At 44.8% G+C, this 21,678-nt stretch overlaps 2 protein-coding genes across 2 annotated transcripts in view; both read left to right on the top strand.

Moving 5' to 3' along the window:
• BCAS4 (breast carcinoma amplified sequence 4) overlaps positions 1–21,678 on the top strand; it is a 1,047,728-nt gene that overhangs the window by 239,614 nt on the left and 786,436 nt on the right. The window lies entirely within an intron of this gene.
• The window catches only part of PTPN1 (protein tyrosine phosphatase non-receptor type 1), a 171,031-nt gene that overhangs the window by 145,512 nt on the left and 3,841 nt on the right, over positions 1–21,678 (top strand). Inside the window, exons 4-7 of the mRNA XM_082272203.1 lie at positions 2,032–2,130; positions 9,187–9,324; positions 14,501–14,710; positions 19,869–20,030. Coding sequence (XP_082128329.1) covers positions 2,032–2,130; positions 9,187–9,324; positions 14,501–14,710; positions 19,869–20,030 — 609 coding nt within the window. The remainder of the gene's footprint in view (positions 1–2,031; positions 2,131–9,186; positions 9,325–14,500; positions 14,711–19,868; positions 20,031–21,678) is intronic.

Raw genomic sequence — 21,678 nt, 5'->3', positions numbered from 1 at the left:
GAATTGGAACCCCTGTCAGTTTATATTGCAGTCTGTGTCCCCGTTACGGAGATTCATCCCCTCTATTTGTCCTGTTTCCCGTTATTCAAACTGAAAGTAAAAGAAAACCACTAATTTTGATTGGACCCTTAACTAACATTTTTGACACTTTTGGGGGGACCAGGGACATTACTACAGTAATCAGTGCTAACAATATGCACTGTTACTGTAATAATGACACTGGCAGGGAAGGGGTTAACCTAGGGGTGATCAATGGATTAAGTGTGAGCCTAGGGGAATGTTTACTAACTGTGGGGGGAGGGACTTGTGAAATGATCATAGAGACCTGTGATCCTATATAGAAGGATCACAGGCGCTCTGTGATTATTTCAGAGAGAAGAACAGTCGGCTGTGTTTACAACAGCTGACCGTGCTTCTCTCTCAGCGGGGAGCGATCACGGGTGCCCGGCGACAATCGCAGCCGCTGGCCCCGTGCATCGGCATCCCCACTGCCTGGAGGGGGGGGGGGGCGGCTGGTGCGCGCCGCCGCCGCGCATGCGCGTGACCGACGTAGTACTACGTCATTTCGCGCAGCCAAGCCAGCCTGCCGCAGTAGGCAAGTGGTAAAGTGGTTCTAAAGGCTGAAGGTTTTTCACTGTAATGCTTTCTCTGCCATCTCAATCTCGCCCAATCTTGATCAGGTGATGTGCATGAGAGCAGCGTTTCTCTCAGCTCTTTCCGTCCTCATAGGCTCACACACACAACAGCGGGAGCCAATGTCAATCACAGCCAGTGAGTAGGGAGCAAGGGGCAGGGCCAAGCGCACTCTGTGTTTCTATGGACACACAGTGATGGCTTGGGAACGAGCCCACATGAGTGCCCCATAGCAAGTGGCTTGCTATGGTGGGCACTCTGGGGGGGGGGGGGCGCTGCAGCGGGGGACCAAAAAAAAAAGCCGGATCAGGGCTGCTCTGTGCAAAACCATTACACAGAGCAAGTTAGTATAACATTTGTTATTTTAAAAGAGTTTATAATAAGTTTAGGAAATGTTTTTTATTTGGGGGATTTGGACATTAAGAGAGATTTGTGTACCTTGAGCAGAATTGGAATGCACTAAGGGGAATTGGAGACCACTTAAAGGGATTAGGTGCACTGACCAGAATTGGGGAACTATTGAAATGAATTGGGGGGCATGGGGGGGGAAGAATTGAAGGACATTGGGTGGGATTGTGAACCCTAAGGGTAATGAAGGAGCAGTAAAGGGAATAGGGGGGAGCAGTAAAGGGAAAAGGGGGTTACTGGGGGAGTTTAGACACTTAGACAAGTTAGGGGACACCGAGAGAGTTAGGGGGAACAGGGGATATGGTGGCACTAAGGTAGATTGGGTGACAGGGTGATTTGGGAACAATGAAGGCTGATTGAGGGATACTGGGGGGGGGGGGGACTTAAAGAAAAGTCGGGACACTGAGGGTATGTGTGGCAGTGGGAGGGTTAAGGCACAATTGGGGGGAATGGGGGCACTAAGGGGGATCTGGGAGATGCTACCTTCTTCAGCTGTACATGAAACCAACACGCAAACAGCTTTTAATGGAGCCCTTCACATTCAGTGGCATTGTTTTGCATCAGTGAACAGAAAATACTGTGTGGACTGGGAATGTTTTGTCTTTGTTAAAGGGATCCAGTCAAGATAGGAATTTAAGTGTTGCTGATTTGTTGTTTTTTTTCTTTAGTGCAGGTTACATGGTTGCCAATGTTATCCTGGTTTAACTACCTAGTAACTGAATAGGATTCATTCTTTGCATTGCTGTTGCCCTATAGCATAGGTGCTCAACCCATGGCACCCCAGCTGTTTGGGAACCACAAGCCCCATCATTCCTTTTCCTTTGAGAGTCGTGCTTTTAACTGTCAGCCTTGCAATGCTTCATGGGGCTTTTAGTACCGCAGCAGCTGGAGGGACACATGTTGAGCACCCATGCCCTATAGCATCCAAAGGGCAGCTTAATGTCTCAGTTTATTATCTGTCAGATAACAAAGTCTTGCTGTCCCTGGCAGGGTCCACTTCCGAGTACGTGCGGTCACTTCTGGGAGATGGTGTGGGAACAGAAAAGCAGCGGGGTCGTCATGCTGAACCGAGTCATTGAGAAGGGATCAGTGAGTATAAACTATTGTGTATGTTTATATATTGCCTCATTGATGAACCATGGAATGCTCAGCCACAGAGAAACCCAACAGGACAATCTTTGACTAGGCCGAGGCCTGGTGGAGACTATTAGGGTTGTGCTTTGCGGTATTACCACCTACGATCTATTGGCGGGATCGTCACTCCAAGACAGCCATTGCAGTTGCTACAGGGTGGAGAAACCCTAAAATGCTCCTTCAGTGTACCTGCCATTGTGTCACCTATACATTTCCAAAGGGACGGTTGGCTCTTTCTGCAGCCAAAAAGTAGAAGACTCTCTTATTAAAAATGTTTTCTGGTTTAAACTAAAAGAAAATTTTCCTGATGTATTTGTAACGAGACCCTTGCTCGCTTGCTTCCGCTCTCCCGACACTCCTCTGTTTCTAGTGAGTCAGCTTGCAGATCACAACGTCTGATGGTTCGCTCAACCAAGGCTCCGGGATCCGAGCTACAGCTATGTGCCGTTCAGAATCCATTAGAACAAACACCAAGCAGGCTGTATGTAAGTTCAAACAGGAAGGCCATTTATTGGAAGAACACAGCACACTTTTATACAGAATTTGGAACATCCTGCCCCCAACAACCACTTTCCCATTGGTCAATTGCACAGTACATGCCGTTCTCCTTCAGGTCCTCCTTAGCCATGCAAATGGGGACTTGAAAATGAGTCAGCAGGGATTGGTCAGATAGCTTGAGTAGAAGGACTGTTATGTGTAATGAGACAGAAGCCCCCAGGGGACAATCAATGTACACAATAGCCAGACACAGAACAATGGTTCCATAACGAGCCCCCAATACACATTACTCTGAGTGTCAATACATCCCTTAGCAGACAACAGGTGAGTTCATTAGCACACCCGACAATAGGTGAATGGAAAGCCACCTCAGACAAAAGCAAAATTGTTAGACAGTCAGTCTCTTCATTGAACTTCCTGGAATGACCATATTAGGAGTTGTACTTCCTGGCCAAAGACCTCATGGCAAATGGGAACAAATCTCAATATTTCTACATGGAGACCTTGCTGACAAATATGAAGCAATCCAAACCATCACCCATCTGTCCTTAAATTCCAGTGACGGTGAACACGTAATTTTTACCGTTGAAATCTATAAATCATAAATATGCAGAATTTAATTTCTCATGAAATTGCTACTTTGTTGCTTAGAATAGAGGGCCTCAATCCTCCATTGGGTGACTACAATGGTACAGTACTACTGTGCATAGGAAAGGTGGGATATAGAGACAAAATGAGACAGGACTATCTGACTGTCTTCGGGGAGACTGCAGGAAATAGATATAGACCAGCCAGAATGGAGCTCCATCCTGTACAGTCAGGAATTCCAGAAATCTTCGCGGAAAAGCTGCAGTGACTCGTATTCCTCGCATTTCCTAACTGTCATTAGTCTGAGATTCATCTTCTGTGTATCGCCTGGAGTTGTGCTACATACCAGTGTGTGTGTTTGTACAATATGTATACTATATAGTCATAAAGTATGTGAACTCCTGACCACTACAGCAATCTATATAGCCTAAAGTATGTGGATTCCTGACCACCTCACCAACCTATATGGCTCATAGTATGTGGACTCCTGACCACTACACCAATGTATATGGCCCAAAGTATGTGAACTCCTGACCACCACACCAATTTATATGACCCAAAGTACATGGACTTCTGACCACCACACTAACCTATATGGCCCAAATTATGTGGACTCCTGAACACCACACCAGCCTATATGGCCCAAAGAGGAGAGAGAGGCCTGTAATTTTCATCATAGGTACACTTCAACTATGAGAGACAGAATGGGGGCAAGAATCCAGGAAATCACATTGTAGGATTTCTAATGAATTCATTGGTAAATTCCTCGGTAAAATAAGGATTTGGTCACCTACAAACAAGCAAGATTTCTGGCTCTCACCGACTTGTAACTTCTTCTTTAAGAGGCTCCTCTGTCCTCCACTCATTACCTGTATTAATGGCACCTGTTCGAACCTGTTATTAGTATAAAAGACACCTGTCCACAACCTCACAGTCACACTCCAAACTCCATTATGGCCAAGATCAAAGAGCTGTCAAAGGACACCAGACACAAAATTGTAGACCTGCACCAGGCTGGGAAGACTGAATCTGCAATAGCAAGCAGCTTGGTGTGAAGAAATCAACTGTGGGAGCAATTATTAGAAAATGGAAGATATACAAGACCACTGATTATCTCCTTTGATCTGGGGCTCCACGCAAGATCTCACCCCGTGGGGTCAAATGATCACAAGAACGGTGAACAAAAATCCCAGAACCACACGGGGGGGGGGGGGGCGGACCTAGTGAATGACCTGCGGAGACCAAAGTAACAAAGGCTACCATCAGTAACACACTACGCCGCCAGGGACTCAAATCCTACAGTGCCATACGTGTCCCCCTGCTTAAGCCAGTACATGTCTGGACCCGTCTGAAGATTGCTAGAGAGCATTTGGATGATCCAGAAGAGGATTGGGAGAATGTCATCTGGTCAGATGAAACCAAAGTAGAACTTTTTGGTAAAAATTCAACTCGTCGTGTTTGGAGGATAAAGAATGCTGAGTTGCAAAGAACACCATACCTACTGTGAAGCATGGGGGTGGAAACATCATGATTTGGGGCTGTTTTTCTGCAAAGGGACCAGGACGACCGATCCATGCAAAGAAAAGAATGAATGGGGCCATGTGTCCTGAGATTTTGAGTAAAAACCTCCTTCCATCAGCAAGGGCATTGAAGATGAAACGTGGCTTGGTCTTTCAGCATGACAATGATCCCAAACACACCACCCGGGCAATGAAGGAGTGGCTTCGTAAGAAGCATTTCAAGGTCCTGGAGTGGCCTAGCCAGTCTCCAGATCTCAACCCCATAGAAAACCTTTGGAGCGAGTTGAAAATCCGTGTTGCCCAGCGACAGCCCCAAAACATCACTGCTCTAGAGGAGATCTGCATGGAGGAATGGACCAAAATACCAGCAACAGTGTGTGAAAACCTTGTGAAGACTTACAGAAAACGTTTGACCTCTGTCATTGCCAACAAAGGGTATATAACAAAGTATTGAGATGAACTTTTGTTATTGACCAAATACTTATTTTTCCACCGTAATTTGCAAATAAATTCTTTAAAAATCAGACAATGTGATTTTCTGGATTTTTTTTTCTCATTTTGTCTCTCATAGTTAAAGTATACTTATGATGAAAATGACAGGCCTCTCTCATTTTTTGAGTGGGAGAACTTTCACAATTGGTTGCTGACCAAATACTTTTTTGCCCAACTGTATGCATAATTAAATTTCTCATGAAATAGCTTTTTTGTTGCTTTGAGTATAGTACCTCTGTCTTCTGTCCTCCATTGGGTGACTACAATGGTACAGTACTGCTGTGCATAAGAAAGGTGGGATATAGAGACATAGAATGAGACAGGACCATCTGACCGTCTTCGGGGAGACTGCAGGAAATAGATATAGACCGGCCAGAATGGAGCTCTATCCTATACAGTCAGGAAATCCAGAAATCTTCAAGGAAAAGCTGCAGTGACTCGTATTCCTCGCATTTCCTGACTGTCATTAGTCTGAGATTCATCTTCTGTGTATCGCCTGGAGATGTGCTTCATACCAGTGTGTGTGTTTGTACAATATGTATACTATATAGTCATAAAGTATGTGGACTCCTGACCAATACACCAATCTATATATGGCCCATAGTATGTGCTCTCCAGACAACTACACCAATCTATATGGCCCAAAATATGTGGACTCCTGACCACCACACCAATTTATATGACTCAAAGTACACAGGCTTCTGACCACCAGACTATCCTATATGGCCCAAATTACATGGACTCCTGAACACTACACCAGCCTATATAGCCCAAAATATGTAAACTCCAAATCACCACACCAACCCATATAGGCCCAAAGTATGTGAACTTCTGACCACTACACCAACCTATATGGCCCAAAGTATGTAGGCTCCTGGCCACCACAGTAACCTATGTGGCCCAAAGTATGTAGACTCCTGACCATCACATCAACCTGTATGGCCCATGTACGGTATGTGAACTCCTAATCACTAAACCAATCTATATGGCCCAAAGTATGTGTTCTCCTAACCACCACCTCAACCTCTGTGGCCCAAAGTATGTGCACTTCTGGCCAACACACCAACCTTATATGGCTGAAAGTATGTGAAATCCTGACCACTACACCAACCTATATGGCCCAAAGTATGTGGACTCCTGACCACCACACCAATTTATATGACCCAAAGTACATGGACTTCTGACCACCACACTATCCTATATGGCCCAATTTACATGGACTCCTGAACACCACACCAGCCTATATAGCCCAAAGTATGTAAATTCCAAATCACCACACCAACCCATATAGGCCCAAAGTATGTGAACTTCTGACCACTACAGCAACCTATATGGCCCAAAGTATGTGGACTCCAAACCACCACACCAACCCATATAAGCCCAAAGTATGTGTGCATCTGACCACCACACCCAAACCTATTTGGCTCAAAGTATGTGGTCTCCTGACCCCTGCACCTCAACTTATATGGGCCAAAGCATGTGGTTTCCTGACCATCACACAAGTTTATATGGCCCAAAGTAGGTGGACTCATGACTACCACACCAACCAAAGTAACCCAAAATATGTGGACTCCTGACTAGACATATGCCAGTTTCGGTATTCCGATATATTGCGGTATTGCATACCCACGGTATTGTTATTGTGGCATTTTTAAAATACTGTGTTTCTCTGCTCCTCAAGTCTGCCTTTAGAATTGATACATTTCAGTGAGCTGGATGACTCATTCACTCACTCAATAGAAACAGCTCTGGTAATATGATCCTAGAGTGAGAGACTTAGCTCCTCCCTGTAACCAATCAGACGGCTCCCACTCAGCACACACCCACATGCTTCTTCCAGGGCTCAGACACAGAAACACTGATAATACAAGCAAGTTTCTGCAGATAGAATAAGATAGATAGATAGAATAGATAGATCTCTATATATATAGATAGATATAGAGATATACACACATACATGCATGCATACCTACCTACATACATACATGGGCATAGCAGCATATTATATATATATATATATATATATATATATATATATATACACACACACACACACACACCAGCCCACATTACATTATTATATAGCCATCAAGCAGTGTCTGGCCTACCTGGTGATGACTGGTCTTGGCGCTCCGATCCGATGGCCTGGTCTTTAAGGGGGCAAATCCTTGCGGTCCAGAAGTGGTTAAACGTGCAGGAGGACCGGTGTTTTTATCTATAAATGACTTTACTATTGCTTTAGGCCTGGTTCACATGTATGCGGGTTGGGGGCCCACATTTGCACAGGCATAGCAGCCCATTGATTTGAATGGGCTTGAGCTGCTATGCCTGCGTTTTCGGCTGAAAAAAGGTGCATGCAGAATTTAATAAAATGCAGTGGCCATGAAATCCATCCTTCTTTTGCACCATGCGACTTACCTGCAGTTGCTGCACACGCAAACTGTGTTTTTAAATGCTGGGCCCACGTATATAAAAAACGCAGAAAGCTTGCCAGAGCAGGAACTGCAGGTTAGTCGCATGGTGCAAAAACAGGATGGATTTCAAGGCCACTGAATTTTAAAAAAAATGCTGCATGCACCTTTTTTCTGCGGAAAATGAGGGCTTAGCAGCCCGTTAAAATCCATGGGCTGCTATGCCTGTGCAAATGTGGGCCGCCAACCCGCATACATGTGAACCGCAAACCCGCATACATGTGAACCAGGCCTAAAGCAAATAGTAAAGTAATTTATAAATAACCACACCGGTCCTCCTTCAGTTTTAACCACTTCTTGACCACAAGGATTTGCCCCCTTAATGACCAGGCCATCGGATCGGAGCCGAGCGCCAGGACCAGTTATCACCAGTTAGGCCAGACACTGCTTGATGGATTATTTTAGGCCTGGTTCACAGAGTCTGTACTGACTGACTATATAATAATGTGCATAAGTGAACCAAAGTCCCTAAATTCAGCAATGAAATTCAAGTGAGGTAGAAATTTAATAATTTAAAATTAATAATTGAATACCGTGATAATACCGTATACCGTGGCAAAACCTTAATCAATCGCAGCATGAAAATCTGATATCATCACAAGCCTACTCCTGACCACTACACCAACCTGTATGGCCCAAACTATGTGGAGTTCTGACCACTACACCAACCTATATGGTCCAAAGTATGTAGACTCCTTACCACCACATTAGCCTGTATAGCCCAAAGTACGTGGACCCCCCTTTTTTAAATGATTGAGGACCAACCAAAATATGTGGACTCCTGATCACTTCACCAATCTATATGGCACAAATTATGTGTTCTCCTGACCCCCACATCAACTTGTATGGCCCAAAGTATGTGGATTCCTGACTAGCACACCAACCTTATATGGCTGAAAGTATGTGGAATCCTGACCACCACACCAGTCTATATGGCCCAATGTAGGTGGACTCAATGAAGGTGGACTACCACAACAACCAATATAACCCAAAATATGTGGACTCCTGGCCACCATACCAACGTATATGGCCCAAATTATGTGGACTCTTGACCACCATACTAACCTATATGGCCCAAAGTATGTGGACCCCCCTTTTTCAAATGATTGAGGTGTTTCCAGTAAAGGGTGCTATTACAGCTAGAGTGTACAAAAAACATTTTAGATAATTGTGTGCTTCTATTTGTGGTTACAGTTTGGGGAAGACTCTACTCTGTTCCAGCACTGGAACTGTGCCCATGAGTACAAAGCCAGCTCCAAAAATACTTGGTTTGAGCACTTTGTTGTGGATGACTCCTTGGTCCTGCAGAGTCCTGACCTCAACCCTACTGAACACTTTTGGGAGGAATTTGATGCCGATTGTAAACCAGGTCTTCTTTTCCAGCATCAGTACTTGACCTCACAAATGCTCTCTTGACTAAATATCAAATTTGTACCCCGCAGATCAAGTGCGCACAGTACTGGCCGAAAAAGCAGGACAGCCCGATGGTGTTTGAGGATGCAAACTTGAAACTCACCCTTCTTTCTGAAGACATCAAATCCTATTATACAATCCGTGTGCTGGAGCTGGAGAACCGTGGTGTGAGTAGCCCACGCATATTACTAACTCGTATTGCTAACCTGCTATCTATCTTTCTGCTATTACCAATGACAAATATTTTCTAGAAAGTGTCATGCGTTTACAGATAGACGTGTAATTTGAGGGTTTTATACATGTTAGTCTTAAAGTGACCCTGTCATTTCAAGGTAAATAAAAATTGAACAAAGCAGTGGCTGTAAAAGGACACAATGAATATCTGTCCCGCTGCCAATTTTCGGTCTGTTGCAGACCAGTCGCTGCCTGAAGAATCTTCTGCAATCATTGCTTCCAAGTGCGTCAGATGTCTGGTCCCCCTCTGAGCCCTGTGGTGTCTATAGTCTACCCTTAAATCACTACAGGACAGAGTAAGGATGAAGGAGCCATTGGAAGTAACCACAGCACTCAGAGGGGGGGACCAGATATCTGTGAGCCTAATTTTTGCTGTGATGGAAATTGAGGCACTAAAGATGCACTGTTAAAGTATGGACACCCTGATGTGTGTGTATTACTAATGCACCTGTACTTTAACACTATTAATTTATTACTAGGGGAGAATTGAGACTCATTTTAATATATTACTAGGGTGGCACAGTGTTGTAGTGGTTAGCACTTTCACCTAGCAGCAAGAGGGTCGCTGGTTCAAATCCCAACCACGACACTACCTGCCTGGAGTTTGCATGTTCTCCCTGTGCCTGCATGGGTTTCCTCTGGGTACTCCGGTTTCCTCCCACACTCCAAAGACATGCTGGTAGGTTAATTGGATCCTGTATAAAAATTGGCCTTATTATGTATGTATGTGAGTTAGGGACCTTAGATTGTAAGCTCCTTGAGGGTAGGGACTGATGTGAATGTACAATGTATATGTAAAGCGCTGCATAAATTGACAGCGCTATATAAGAACCTGAAATAAATAATAATAATAATAATAGACACTGAGGGGAATATTGAAGGACATTGAGTGGAATCAGAGCACTGAGGGAATTAAGTGGCATGGAAAGAGATTTGGAGAACACTAAAGGGGATAGCATGGCACTCGGGGAGGGGGGGGGGGGGATAGAGGTAAACGGGGTTACTGAGTGGGAACTCAGGGTGGTGGGGTGGCACTTGGGAGAGTTGAGGGACAAAAGGAGGGGGTAAAGGGGATGCTGAGGAGGGTAAAGTGTGCAAAGAAAGGAAACCAGGGAGCACATATGGGGATTTGGTTGGGACACTGAAAGGAAGATTCCGCTTTCTGGAAAGGAGATGATACACCTTAAAAATGGATTAAACTCCCTTGTATGATTTTTACTTATGGGTAAGCCTATAATAAGGCTTTCTCATAGGTACAATAAATATCTCCTAAACGTAAACCATATAGGAGATATTTACATTCGATGCAGCCAGTGAAATCACCAGCGCATGTGCTCTTCAGAGCCGTGCCATAAACAGTGACTCCTACACGTATGTGCAGGAGTGACATCATCGCCGACTCTGCCATTCATATCACTGAAGCCCGCGAACCCGGAAAAAAAGACCTGGGTAAAGATGGAAGCGCCTTCAGTAGTGACAGTGCGCCGCTGGTGGGCTTTGTCTTCAGGTAATGCCTCGTACACACGTTCAGATAATCGGACGACTTATCGTTCGCATTTTGTTGCATGATACGAATATCGAATTCAACAATGCATATAAACGTATGATTTTTTTCGTACGATTCTGGAAAAGCTTCCTGGTTGCTTAGCTACGTATCAGATGGTGCAAAACAAAAACAATGGCAACCAGGCTTTTTCCGTGCTATTTTAGTGTTTCTGAGCATGCGCGGTCTTTGTCGATCGATTTTTAGCAGACGCATAGTGTACTGAATAAATGATTGTCGTTCGCTAGGCTATCGTAACAACAGTAAAACACAATATTGCTGCTCTAAAAATATTGTAAATAACTTATACTCAATAATAACATGAAAAGGAAGCAGCCACACTAATCTGGAAAATTACAGATTAAACAAAAAATGGAACAATAGCTGTGGCGCTAAACCCTAATAGAATGTCCCAAATGAATAAACAAAAAGCAGTCCTTGCGATATAACTCCACACTGAAGAAAGATGAAATAGCCTCAGAATCGGAGAACCGCCACCAAAAGCACTCCCAATATCACCACTGCTTACCAAATGTTGATGATCCCCATGACAGAGATCACATACGCCCAGAAAACATGTATTGGAACAGGAACTCCCACTCACTGGCAAGCTCAACAAATGATGTGATATGGAATGAAAAGAGCAGGGACACTCACATAGCGCAGACTGCTATAAAATTTTATTCCCACATGATAAAATTACACTTACAGGGTAAAAAAAGATGATCTCGCATCTCTAAATCGGTATCATGGACCTCCCCTCGGCGTTCCTCGTTTGGACAACCAAAAAGATGGCCACCACGTCTCCTTCACGCCACAGCACGCGTCACCAAGAGCGCCAACCGACGCGTTTCGTCATCAAAAGACGTCGTCCAGGGGTGTGGCCTCAAGGTGTATCGTAACAACAGAAGTTTTCCTTTTTGTCCCTTTGGATTTTGTTGGACGAACTGTCGTGATCGGCTGTCGAAAGCTGTGTACCAACGATCAGATTATTGTGCGATCTGGTCGAAAGCCAGTTTTATCGTACGATTATCTGAACGTGTGTACGAGGCATTAGTCTGTCATAATGTGCTAGTTTGCAGTGCATACTATCACATTATGATTTAAAGTGGTTGTTAAGTCTTAAGGTTTTTTACCTTTTTATACATTCTATGCATTAAGGTGAAAAACGTTCTGTGCTGCAGCTCTCCCCCCTTTTTTTCTTACCTGAGCCCCTGATCCGATCCAGCCGCTGTCGCTCTCCTCATTGGACAGATTGATAGCAGCGGAAGCCAATGTCAGTCAGATCCAGTGACTCAGGGGGCGGGGCCGAGTCCCATGGAAAGGGGCTCTCCGTGGGGGATGAAAAGGAGGGGCTTGGCGCACCGGCGGGGGACCCTAGAAGATGAGGATCCGGCTGCTCAGTGCAAAACCATTACACAGGGCAGGTAAGTATAACACGTTTGTTAATTTTATTTTTTTATTTTTTAAATTGAGGGTTTACAAACCCTTTAAACTGCCTGGTGCCTTTTTTTTTTTTTTTTATGTGGTTTATTACTGATTTAAGTATCAGATGCAGAATATTTTTTAGTAGTGTTAGAGAGCAAAGATCAGCAATGCAGATAGCAAGACAAGACAAGTCAACAGTCATTTTAATGAGCAGTTATTGGGCAGCGTAGTGGCACAATACGAGCCAACATTCAGACAATCTAGTGAGCTAAGATGAGTACAATCAGATCCTCCTATCTTTACATATTCTTTGCATTCCTGTAAATCGTCTTCCATACTAACCTTGACTGTTCACCTCCCATAGTGGGGTCCAGCAGGCAATTGGCGGAGCTGAGAAGAGCTTCTAAGATAAATAGAAAACCAAATGGGCAAAGCACAAGTTCCCTTTAAATTTGCAAAATGGGAAGACATTTTCCTATGACTGCTTTACAATTTTTTTTTTTATCAAAAAAAACTTTATTGAAACAATTGCATATATACAAAGCAGCATGATTCAGAACGTTCAGACTAGACTGGTACAATGGGGTTTCAAAGGTACATTAACCAACAGCATACCAAGGAAGTACTAGTCGAAATCCATTCCCTACCGCAGGGTCACTGAGATAACCCCGCCAGCCTGCTGCACGCTTGAAACAAGCTGCGCCTGCAGATGGTAGGATACAGCAGATATAGATACTAAGATGCAGGGTTTTTTTTCTCAGACAATAGGTGCAGGAACTCCCCTCTTTCCGAGGTACTCCTTTTCTCTGGTCCTACAAACCTCGGAGCACCATTCCTTGGTCCCAACTCCGAGCACCGTTCCTTGGTTCCACCCCCTACCCACCTCCGAGCACCATTCCTTGGTTCCACCCCCTACCCACCTCCGAGCACCATTCCTTGGTTCCACCTCCGAGCACCATTCCTTGGTCCCACCCCCTACCCACCTCCGAGCACCATTCCTTGGTCCCACCTCCGAGCACCATCCAGCAACAATAGACTCCCTTGCTAAAATATATCCCCTCCAGTTAGAGTAGATCCCCTCACAGCAAGCATCAATAGACCCTGCAGCACACCCCAGCACCCCTTACTATTACATACAGTCAGTTCTGGAGGTGCCGGAACTGCGTTCCCCCGCGTTCCCGCTGAAAAAAAGCCCTGCTAAGATGTCAGCATAATCATCTATCCATGATTAGGCCAGGAATATCCAGCCAGCCACCCCAGACCCTGGTAAATTTAGTCGGACAACCCCTATGCTGGTGCTTTTCAATTTTTTTGGGGGCTTAGTATTTAATCAAGCCAGTTCAGACAACATCTTATTCTCTAAATAGCATACTAAGTAGTGCATACATGTCACTTCCAGCTACGGCCAGATCCCCATCTGCAGAGAAGAGCTGCTTTGTAAACTTTGACTTATGGTTGGAGAACTCTCCCAGGGCATATTGTTTAAGATAACTGCCATTTTTGTGGTGCCTTCTTTGATGCCAGTTATGTTTTTGTGGCTTCACCGCGTTCTCAGCCTATCATAGCAAGTATAGCCCAGGATGAAAAATGATTGGATTGTCATGGTGTGTAGTGAGCCTTACTTGATCTGGCCATAGGCTGTTTTTCCTTTCCCTACGGCATTGTGCAAGGGGTCATAATGGACTTTGATGGTACCATAAATACTGGAAATACCAATATCAAATACAAATGTATTACATCACCATAAAAGCATCAATGAAGAAAGAATACACATAGACAAGACTTGTCTATTTGTATTCTTTCTTCGTTGATAATTTTATGGTGATGTAATAAATTTGTATATTATATTGGTATGTCCAGTATTTATGGTACCATCAATGTCCATTATGCCTCCAATTTTCTTCCATATATAGACTAGGACAGAGGTACCCTCATTAAAATGTTGACACCTTGGAATTCATTGTGCAAGGGGTGACACAGGCTCTTCATTTGGAAGGGTGTCCAGTTTTGAACTGCCCATTGGCTCCTCACTTATGTTGCAAGAAAAAAAAAGGATACATGTATATTGGTGGTAGTTACTGATTTGAAAGGTGCTTCTGCTTTTAAAATGATCCCAATTTCCCATTTTCGTTCTGCAGACACAAGAGACCCGAGAGATTCTGCACTTTCATTACACCACATGGCCGGACTTTGGCGTTCCTGAGTCTCCAGCATCATTCCTCAATTTCCTCTTCAAGGTGCGCGAGTCGGGGTGCCTGAATCCCGAACACGGGCCTATCGTGGTGCACTGCAGTGCTGGCATCGGCCGATCGGGGACCTTCTGCCTGGCTGATACCTGTTTACTGCTGGTGAGTGTCATCTTGTTAGCACCTCATTATACTGGAATGTACAATAATTTTCTACAAATTACTAAACAAAAAGCGAAAAATTTGAAATGGAAAATATTGCATATTAACATTAGAGTCAGCAGGTGGTGCTCTTCTCTCCTTTTCCTGTTTAGCATTGTATCTTGGCGTAAAGGTTATGGACACCAAAGTATCACACCTATGTGAGTTTGTTGGGCACCCCATTCTAAAACTGGCGCGGTTTGCACTGAGCCCTGACATCAACCCTACTAAACATCTTTGGGATGAATTGGAATGTCGTTTGTGAGCCAGGTCTTCTCATCCAACATGAATACCTGACTTCACAAATTCCCAAAGACACGTTCCATAGGTGTGCAGGGCAGGTGATACCAAACCTTTGGCCATGTATGGTAGTAGAATTCTAGTGGTTTTCGTAGTCAAGTGAAGGTAAAGGTCCCCCTCCTAATTTACACATATGTTGCCCAGATTTAATTTGTATTAGCTTGATTGTACAGTACAGGACACAGGCTGAGTATTCATAGACCCTGAGTTAAAGGCTGGTACCTTTAGGTCAGCTATGTCCAAACTATGACCCACCAGCTGTTCAGGAACTACAATTCCCATCATGCCTAGTTATGTTTGTGAATGGGGTACTTTGACGCAGTGGTGGGCTTGAGCACGATATGGCCATATGGTGGGACTAAACCCCCATTTTTATTTATGGATTGTCTCCATATTTAATAGTCATTTCTTTTGCATGGTTGCGCTATTCTTTTTTAATATATATGTTTGTGAATGTCAGAGAATTACAATGCCTCATGGGAATTGTAGTTCCTGAACAGCTGGAGGGCCATAGTTTGGACATCCCTGCTTTAGGTGATTGGACACTGGAAAACCTTTTAAGGACAGGCTCCCTGGACGTCCTCCACCCCTATAACCCTATCCCACTCTGTGAGTCTTCAACCCTAAAGTGATGGACCTCTTCTCCCTTTTGGAGAAATCACTCTTAGCTTAAAGTGGTTGTAAAGGCTCAAGATTTTTTACCTTCATGTGCCGAAGCCTCCCCTAATACTTACCTGAGCCCCATCTTTCTCTAATGCTGTGCAGCTCTACTGGGTTTCCCCCGCCAATTGCCAAAGAGGAGAGAGGGGAGTGGGAGAGCTGCGACTCTGTGTGTGAAAGGACACACAGAGAGCAGCGGCTCGGGAGTGTTCCGATTGCAAGCTGCTTGCTCTGGGTCAATTGGCAGGAAGGAGGGGCCAAGAGCGCTGGCGGGGGACCCGAAAAGAGCAGGATCAGGGCTGCTCTGTGCAAAGCCATTACACAGAGCAGGTAAGTATAACATGTTTGTTTTTTAACCACATAGCGTCTGCCCTATATCAGTTTTACTGCTACAGGGCAGCAGCTGTGCACAGGATCAGGTGCGCAGGGGGGCGCAAATGCACCCCGGCGGCGACTCGCTCCCGCTGCGATTACACATTGCGGAAGTCGATCATGGATGCCCGCCGGCACCAGACGATCATCAGCCAGAGAGGCAGAACTGCAATCTGCCTATGTAAACAAGGCACAGGGCCATCTTACCGAATGGGCATGCTGGGCAGTTGCCCGGGGGCCCCACTTGCCCGGGGGGCCCAGCCCCAGTCAAGCATTATTCCCGATTCCTGTGTGCATTCCGCCACCAAACTTAGCAGGTGGCAAGCGCCTGTCGGCCCTGCGCTGCTGCCAGGCCACTTGGCCCGTGGAGGGGGAGCCCACAACTGCAGGAATGCCTGTCCACCTCCACGGGAACAGGCACACACAGGACAGTCGAGTCTGACCCCCGTCCGTGTGTGTGTTCACCAGACCCAGCCCCCCAAACTCGGAAGCGGTCATTAGCCTGGCACTGCTGTACCAATAAATATCGCCTTATCGATGATTTGCATTTTTATTCTGGTGGGTGATTGTGTAGGCGGGGCCCCAGTGCACTGCATTGCCCGGGGGCCTATAATGCTCTTAAGATGCCACTGACAAGGCAGACTACCGTTCTGAAAGAATGGAAGGCATGGATCCTGTGTTCCTGCAAAGCACCTCCCACAGTGTAAAAGCACCTCCCACAGTGTAAAAGCATCACCCACACTTTAGTAAAACACTGGCTAGGGACACAGTTAACCCCTGATTTTAACCCCTTCCCAGCCAGTGTCATTAGTACAGTGACAGTGCATATTTTTAGCACTGATCACTGTATCAGTGTCACTGGTTCCCAAAAAGTGTCAGTTAGTGTGAGAATGTCCGCCGCAAAGTTGCCTGTCCCGCTATAAGTCGCTGATCGCCGCCATTTCTAGTAAAATAATTATTAAATAAAAATATCCCACAGTTTGTAGACGCTATAGCATTTGCGGAAACCAATCAATGTATGCTTATTGGGATTTTTGTTTACTAATAATATGTACTAGAATTCATATTGGTCTAAATTGATGAAAAAATTCGATTTTTTTTTTTTCCCAATTTTTTAATGGATGTTTTTTTTAGCAGAAAAAAATGTTTTTGTTTTTTCCTAAATATTCAGTATTTTTTTGTTTATAGCACAAAAAAAAAACAAAAAAACTGCAGAGGTGATCAAATACCACCAAAAGAAGACTCTGAGGAAAAAAGGCCATAAACTTTATTTGGGTACCGCACAATTGTCGGTTTAAAATAACGCAGTGCCGTATTGCAAACAATGGCCTGGTGATGAAGGGGGTAAATCTTTCGGTGGTTAAAAAAAAATGTATTATCACTTTAACTCTTTTTATTGTTTTCTTCTAATACAGATATGAAAGCAATGCATCTGGATCGGTGCAACCTCAATAAAGCCTTGGGAAGTGGTCCCTTAACTAGGCCGTTACCCACTTCCTGCCCGTAGCATGTCATATGACGTCCTCCAGTTAAAGTGGTTATACCTGGATGATGCCTCTTTAACGTAGAAGTGATTTAGGTGGCTATACAGCAACTTGATAATTTCTACAGACATCAAAAAAAGAGGTCCCTCCCCCCTCCTGCCACAGCCTTTACCGCGCTCTCCCGTCAAAGCATGGAGCACGGTAACAATGCGACAGCATTCCCTGGAAAGAGTGGAAGGAATAGAGGTTCCCCCTCCCCTTCTGTGACATCAGAAACTGGAAGCAACGAGAATTTCATCACTTCTGGTTTCGGTTTGTTTGTTGATAAGCCGTTACTGGCTTCTATGATGAAACCGATCTTGGTTTGATCAGATGCTTTGGAGGTCAGAGAAGAGATCTGGGATCTAAAAGACCCTAGATCTCTCCATGAAGAGGACTTGTCATGGCCCATGCTATCACAAGGGATATTGTCCCCCCCTTGTGGTAGCAATAAAGTTGATAAAAAAACAATAAAGGGATGATGAACCTGTACTATCATTTAGACATGATGATGCAATATCATGTACACTTATGTTTTTATTTCTTGATATGTTCTTGTTACAGTGCTTTGCGAAAGTATTCGGCCCCCTTGAACTTTTCGACCTTTTGCCACATTTCAGGCTTCAAACATAAAGATATAAAACTGTAATTTTTTGTGAAGAATCAACAACAAGTGGGACACAATCATGAAGTGGAACGAAATTTATTGGATATTTCAAACTTTGTTAACAAATAAAAAACTGAAAAATTGGGCGTTCAAAATTATTCAGCCCCTTTACTTTCAGTGCAGCAAACTCTCTCCAGAAGTTCAGTGAGGATCTCTGAATGATCCAATGTTGACCTAAATGACTAATGATGATAAATAGAATCCACCTGTGTGTAATCAAGTCTCCTTATAAATGCACCTGCACTGTGATAGTCTCAGAGGTCCGTTTAAAGCGCAGAGAGCATCATGAAGAACAAGGAACACACCAGGCAGGTCTGAGATACTGTTGTGGAGAAGTTTAAAGCCGGATTTGGATACAAAAAGATTTCCCAAGCTTTAAACATCCCAAGGAGCACTGTGCAAGCGATAATATTGAAATGGAAGGAGTATCAGACCACTGCAAATCTACGAAGACCTGGCCGTCCCTCTAAACTTTCAGCTCATACAAGGAGAAGACTGATCAGAGATGCAGCCAAGAGGCCCATGATCACTCTGGATGAACTGCAGAGATCTACAGCTGAGGTGGGAGACTCTGTCCATAGGACAACAATCAGTCGTATACTGCACAAATCTGGCCTTTATGGAAGAGTGGCAAGAAGAAAGCCAAAAGATATCCATAAAAAGTGTTGTTTAAAGTTTGCCACAAGCCACCTGGGAGACACCAAACATGTGGAAGAAGGTGCTCTGGTCAGATGAAACCAAAATCAAACTTTTTGGCAACAATGCAAAACGTTATGTTTGGCGTAAAAGCAACACAGCTCATCACCCTGAACACACCATCCCTACTGTCAAACATGGTGGTGGCAGCATCATGGTTTGGGCCTGCTTTTCTTCAGCAGGGACAGGGAAGATGGTTAAAATTGATGGGAAGATGGATGGAGCCAAATATAGGACCATTCTGGAAGAAAACCTGATGGAGTCTGCAAAAGACCTGAGACTGGGACGGAGATTTGTCTTCTAACAAGACAATGATCCAAAACATAAAGCAAAATCTACAATGGAATGGTTCACAAATAAACATATCCAGGTGTTAGAATGGCCAAGTCAAAGTCCAGACCTGAATCCAATCGAAAATCTGTGGAAAGAACTGAAAACTGCTGTTCACAAACGCTCTCCATCCAACCTCACTGAGCTCGAGCTGTTTTGCAAGGAGGAATGGGCAAAAATTTCAGTCTCTCGATGTGCAAAACCGATAGAGACATACCCCAAGCGACTTACAGCTGTAATCGCAGCAAAAGGTGGCGCTACAGAGTATTAACTTAAGGGGGCTGAATAATTTTGCACGCCCAATTTTTCGGTTTTTTATTTGTTAAAAAAGTTTTAAATATCCAATAAATTTCATTCCACTTCATGATTGTGTCCCACTTGTTGTTGATTCTTCACAAAAAATTACAGTTTTATATCTTTATGTTTGAAGCCTGAAATGTGGCAAAAGGTCGCAAAGTTCAAGGGGGCCGAATACTTTCGCAAGGCACTTTATATTTTCCTTCTTTATATATTTGTGTCTAGTTGGGTGCGCTGTGCTTCGAATTCTAACATTACCTGGTCTTTCACACAGATGGACAAGCGCAAAGACCCCTCCTCCGTGGACATAAAACAGGTTCTCTTAGATATGAGGAAATACAGAATGGGTCTCATCCAGACGGCAGACCAGCTTAGATTTTCTTACCTGGCCGTCATTGAGGGGGCCAAATTCATCATGGGAGATTCTTCAGTACAGGTGCGTTTATAGGTTATAGCGGTTTACCCAGAATTCAGATTTCAAGAGACCCCGTCACTAGACCATTTCAGCTGAAATCTTCCCATAAGTATATATTTGCAGTTAACATATTTTATTTGTGTTATTTACCTGTAAACACCTTCCTGTGTGGACATCCAAAAGCCCCTGGGTCCATCTTGGATGTGGTGTCAGCAGACCCAGAGCTGTCATTCAAATGACAATCTATTGCAGGGATGTCAAACTTAGTTTTATCACGGACTGCATCAGCATTATGGTTGACCTCAAAGGGCCGGTTGTATCTGTATGACTATGTTTGCAGAGTGCACTATACTCCGAGTTAAGGAGTATGCAGCATTCAGAATGCAGGGTTTAGGGGAGCACTACATACTGAGTGCAGGGTCCAGGAGTGCGTTACGTACAGAGTGCAGAGTTCAGGAGTATGCATCGTTCAGAGTGCAGGGTTTAGGGGAGCACTACATATAGAGTGCAGGGTTGAGGGGTGCATTACCTTCAGAGTTCAGGAGTATGCAGCGTTCAGAGTTTAGGGTTTAGGGGAGTGCCACATAGAGTGCGGGGTTCAGAAGTGCCTTAGGTACAGAGTGCAGAGTTCAGGAGTGCACTACGTGCAGAGTTTAGGGGTGCATTGCCTACAGAGTGCCGGGTTGAGGAGTGTGCTACATACAAAGTGCAGGGTTTAGGGGTGTGCTACATACATAGTGCAGGGTTCAGGAGTGCCTTAGGTACAGAGTGCAGAATTCAGGAGTGCACTACCTGCAGAGTTTAGGGGTGCATTGAGTACAGAGTGCAGGGTTTAGGGGAGTGCCACATAGAGTGCAGAGTTCAGGAGTGACTTGGGTACATACTGCAGAGTTCAGGAGTGCACTAATTGCATGGTTTAGGGGTGCATTGTGTACAGAGTGCAGGGTTGAGGAGAGTGCTACATACAAAGTGCAGGGTTTAGGGGTGTGCTACATACAGAGTACAGGGTTCAGGAGTGCCTTGGGTACAGAGTGCAGAATTCAGGAGTGCACTACGTGCAGAGTTTAGGGGTGCATTGTGTACAGAGTGCAGGGTTGAGGAGTGTGCTACATATTGAGCGCAGGGTTTATGGGTGTGCTATGCACAGAGTTCAAGGTTCAGCTCTCTTTCACTTGTTGTCCACATCTCACCTCCACCTCTCCTCCTCGGCTCTGATCTCTGCACCACGCTCTCCTGTCCCCTACCTGTACACACATCTCCTTTCACAGCCCTCATCTCCCCTTCCTCCCCAAAAAGCTTCTTTGCATCTCACATACCTGGCCCAGCAGTGTAGGCGGCTCCGCCTTTCTCTCACTTGCAGGGAGATTATTAGTTCGCCTCTGTCCCCGCCGTGAGTGTGTACATTGCAGTTTAGGGGTCTTTAAGAGCCAGGAGCCGCCAAGAGTAAAGCTGTCTTTGTAAACACAGAAGGCTTCTGTATTTACAAGTGACAGTGGGGCATGGAGGGCAACAGCCAGACATAGCGGAACAAAGTACTGCCTTGCTCCTGCTTGAAGAAAAAAAAGGCCTGGGTGCGAGAGCCACATGAAATGGACTGGCGCGCCTTGCTTTTGACACATGTGGTCTATAGTATTCCTCTTTGCTCCTCCCCCAGCGGCTACATCATGTA

The sequence above is a fragment of the Pelophylax lessonae genome, assembly GCF_965119305.1.
Source record: "Pelophylax lessonae genome assembly, chromosome: 11".
Lineage (NCBI taxonomy): Eukaryota > Metazoa > Chordata > Amphibia > Anura > Ranidae > Pelophylax > Pelophylax lessonae.
The sequence above is the reverse complement of the archived record's forward strand: the minus strand, read 5'-3'. Positions and strand labels throughout refer to the sequence as shown.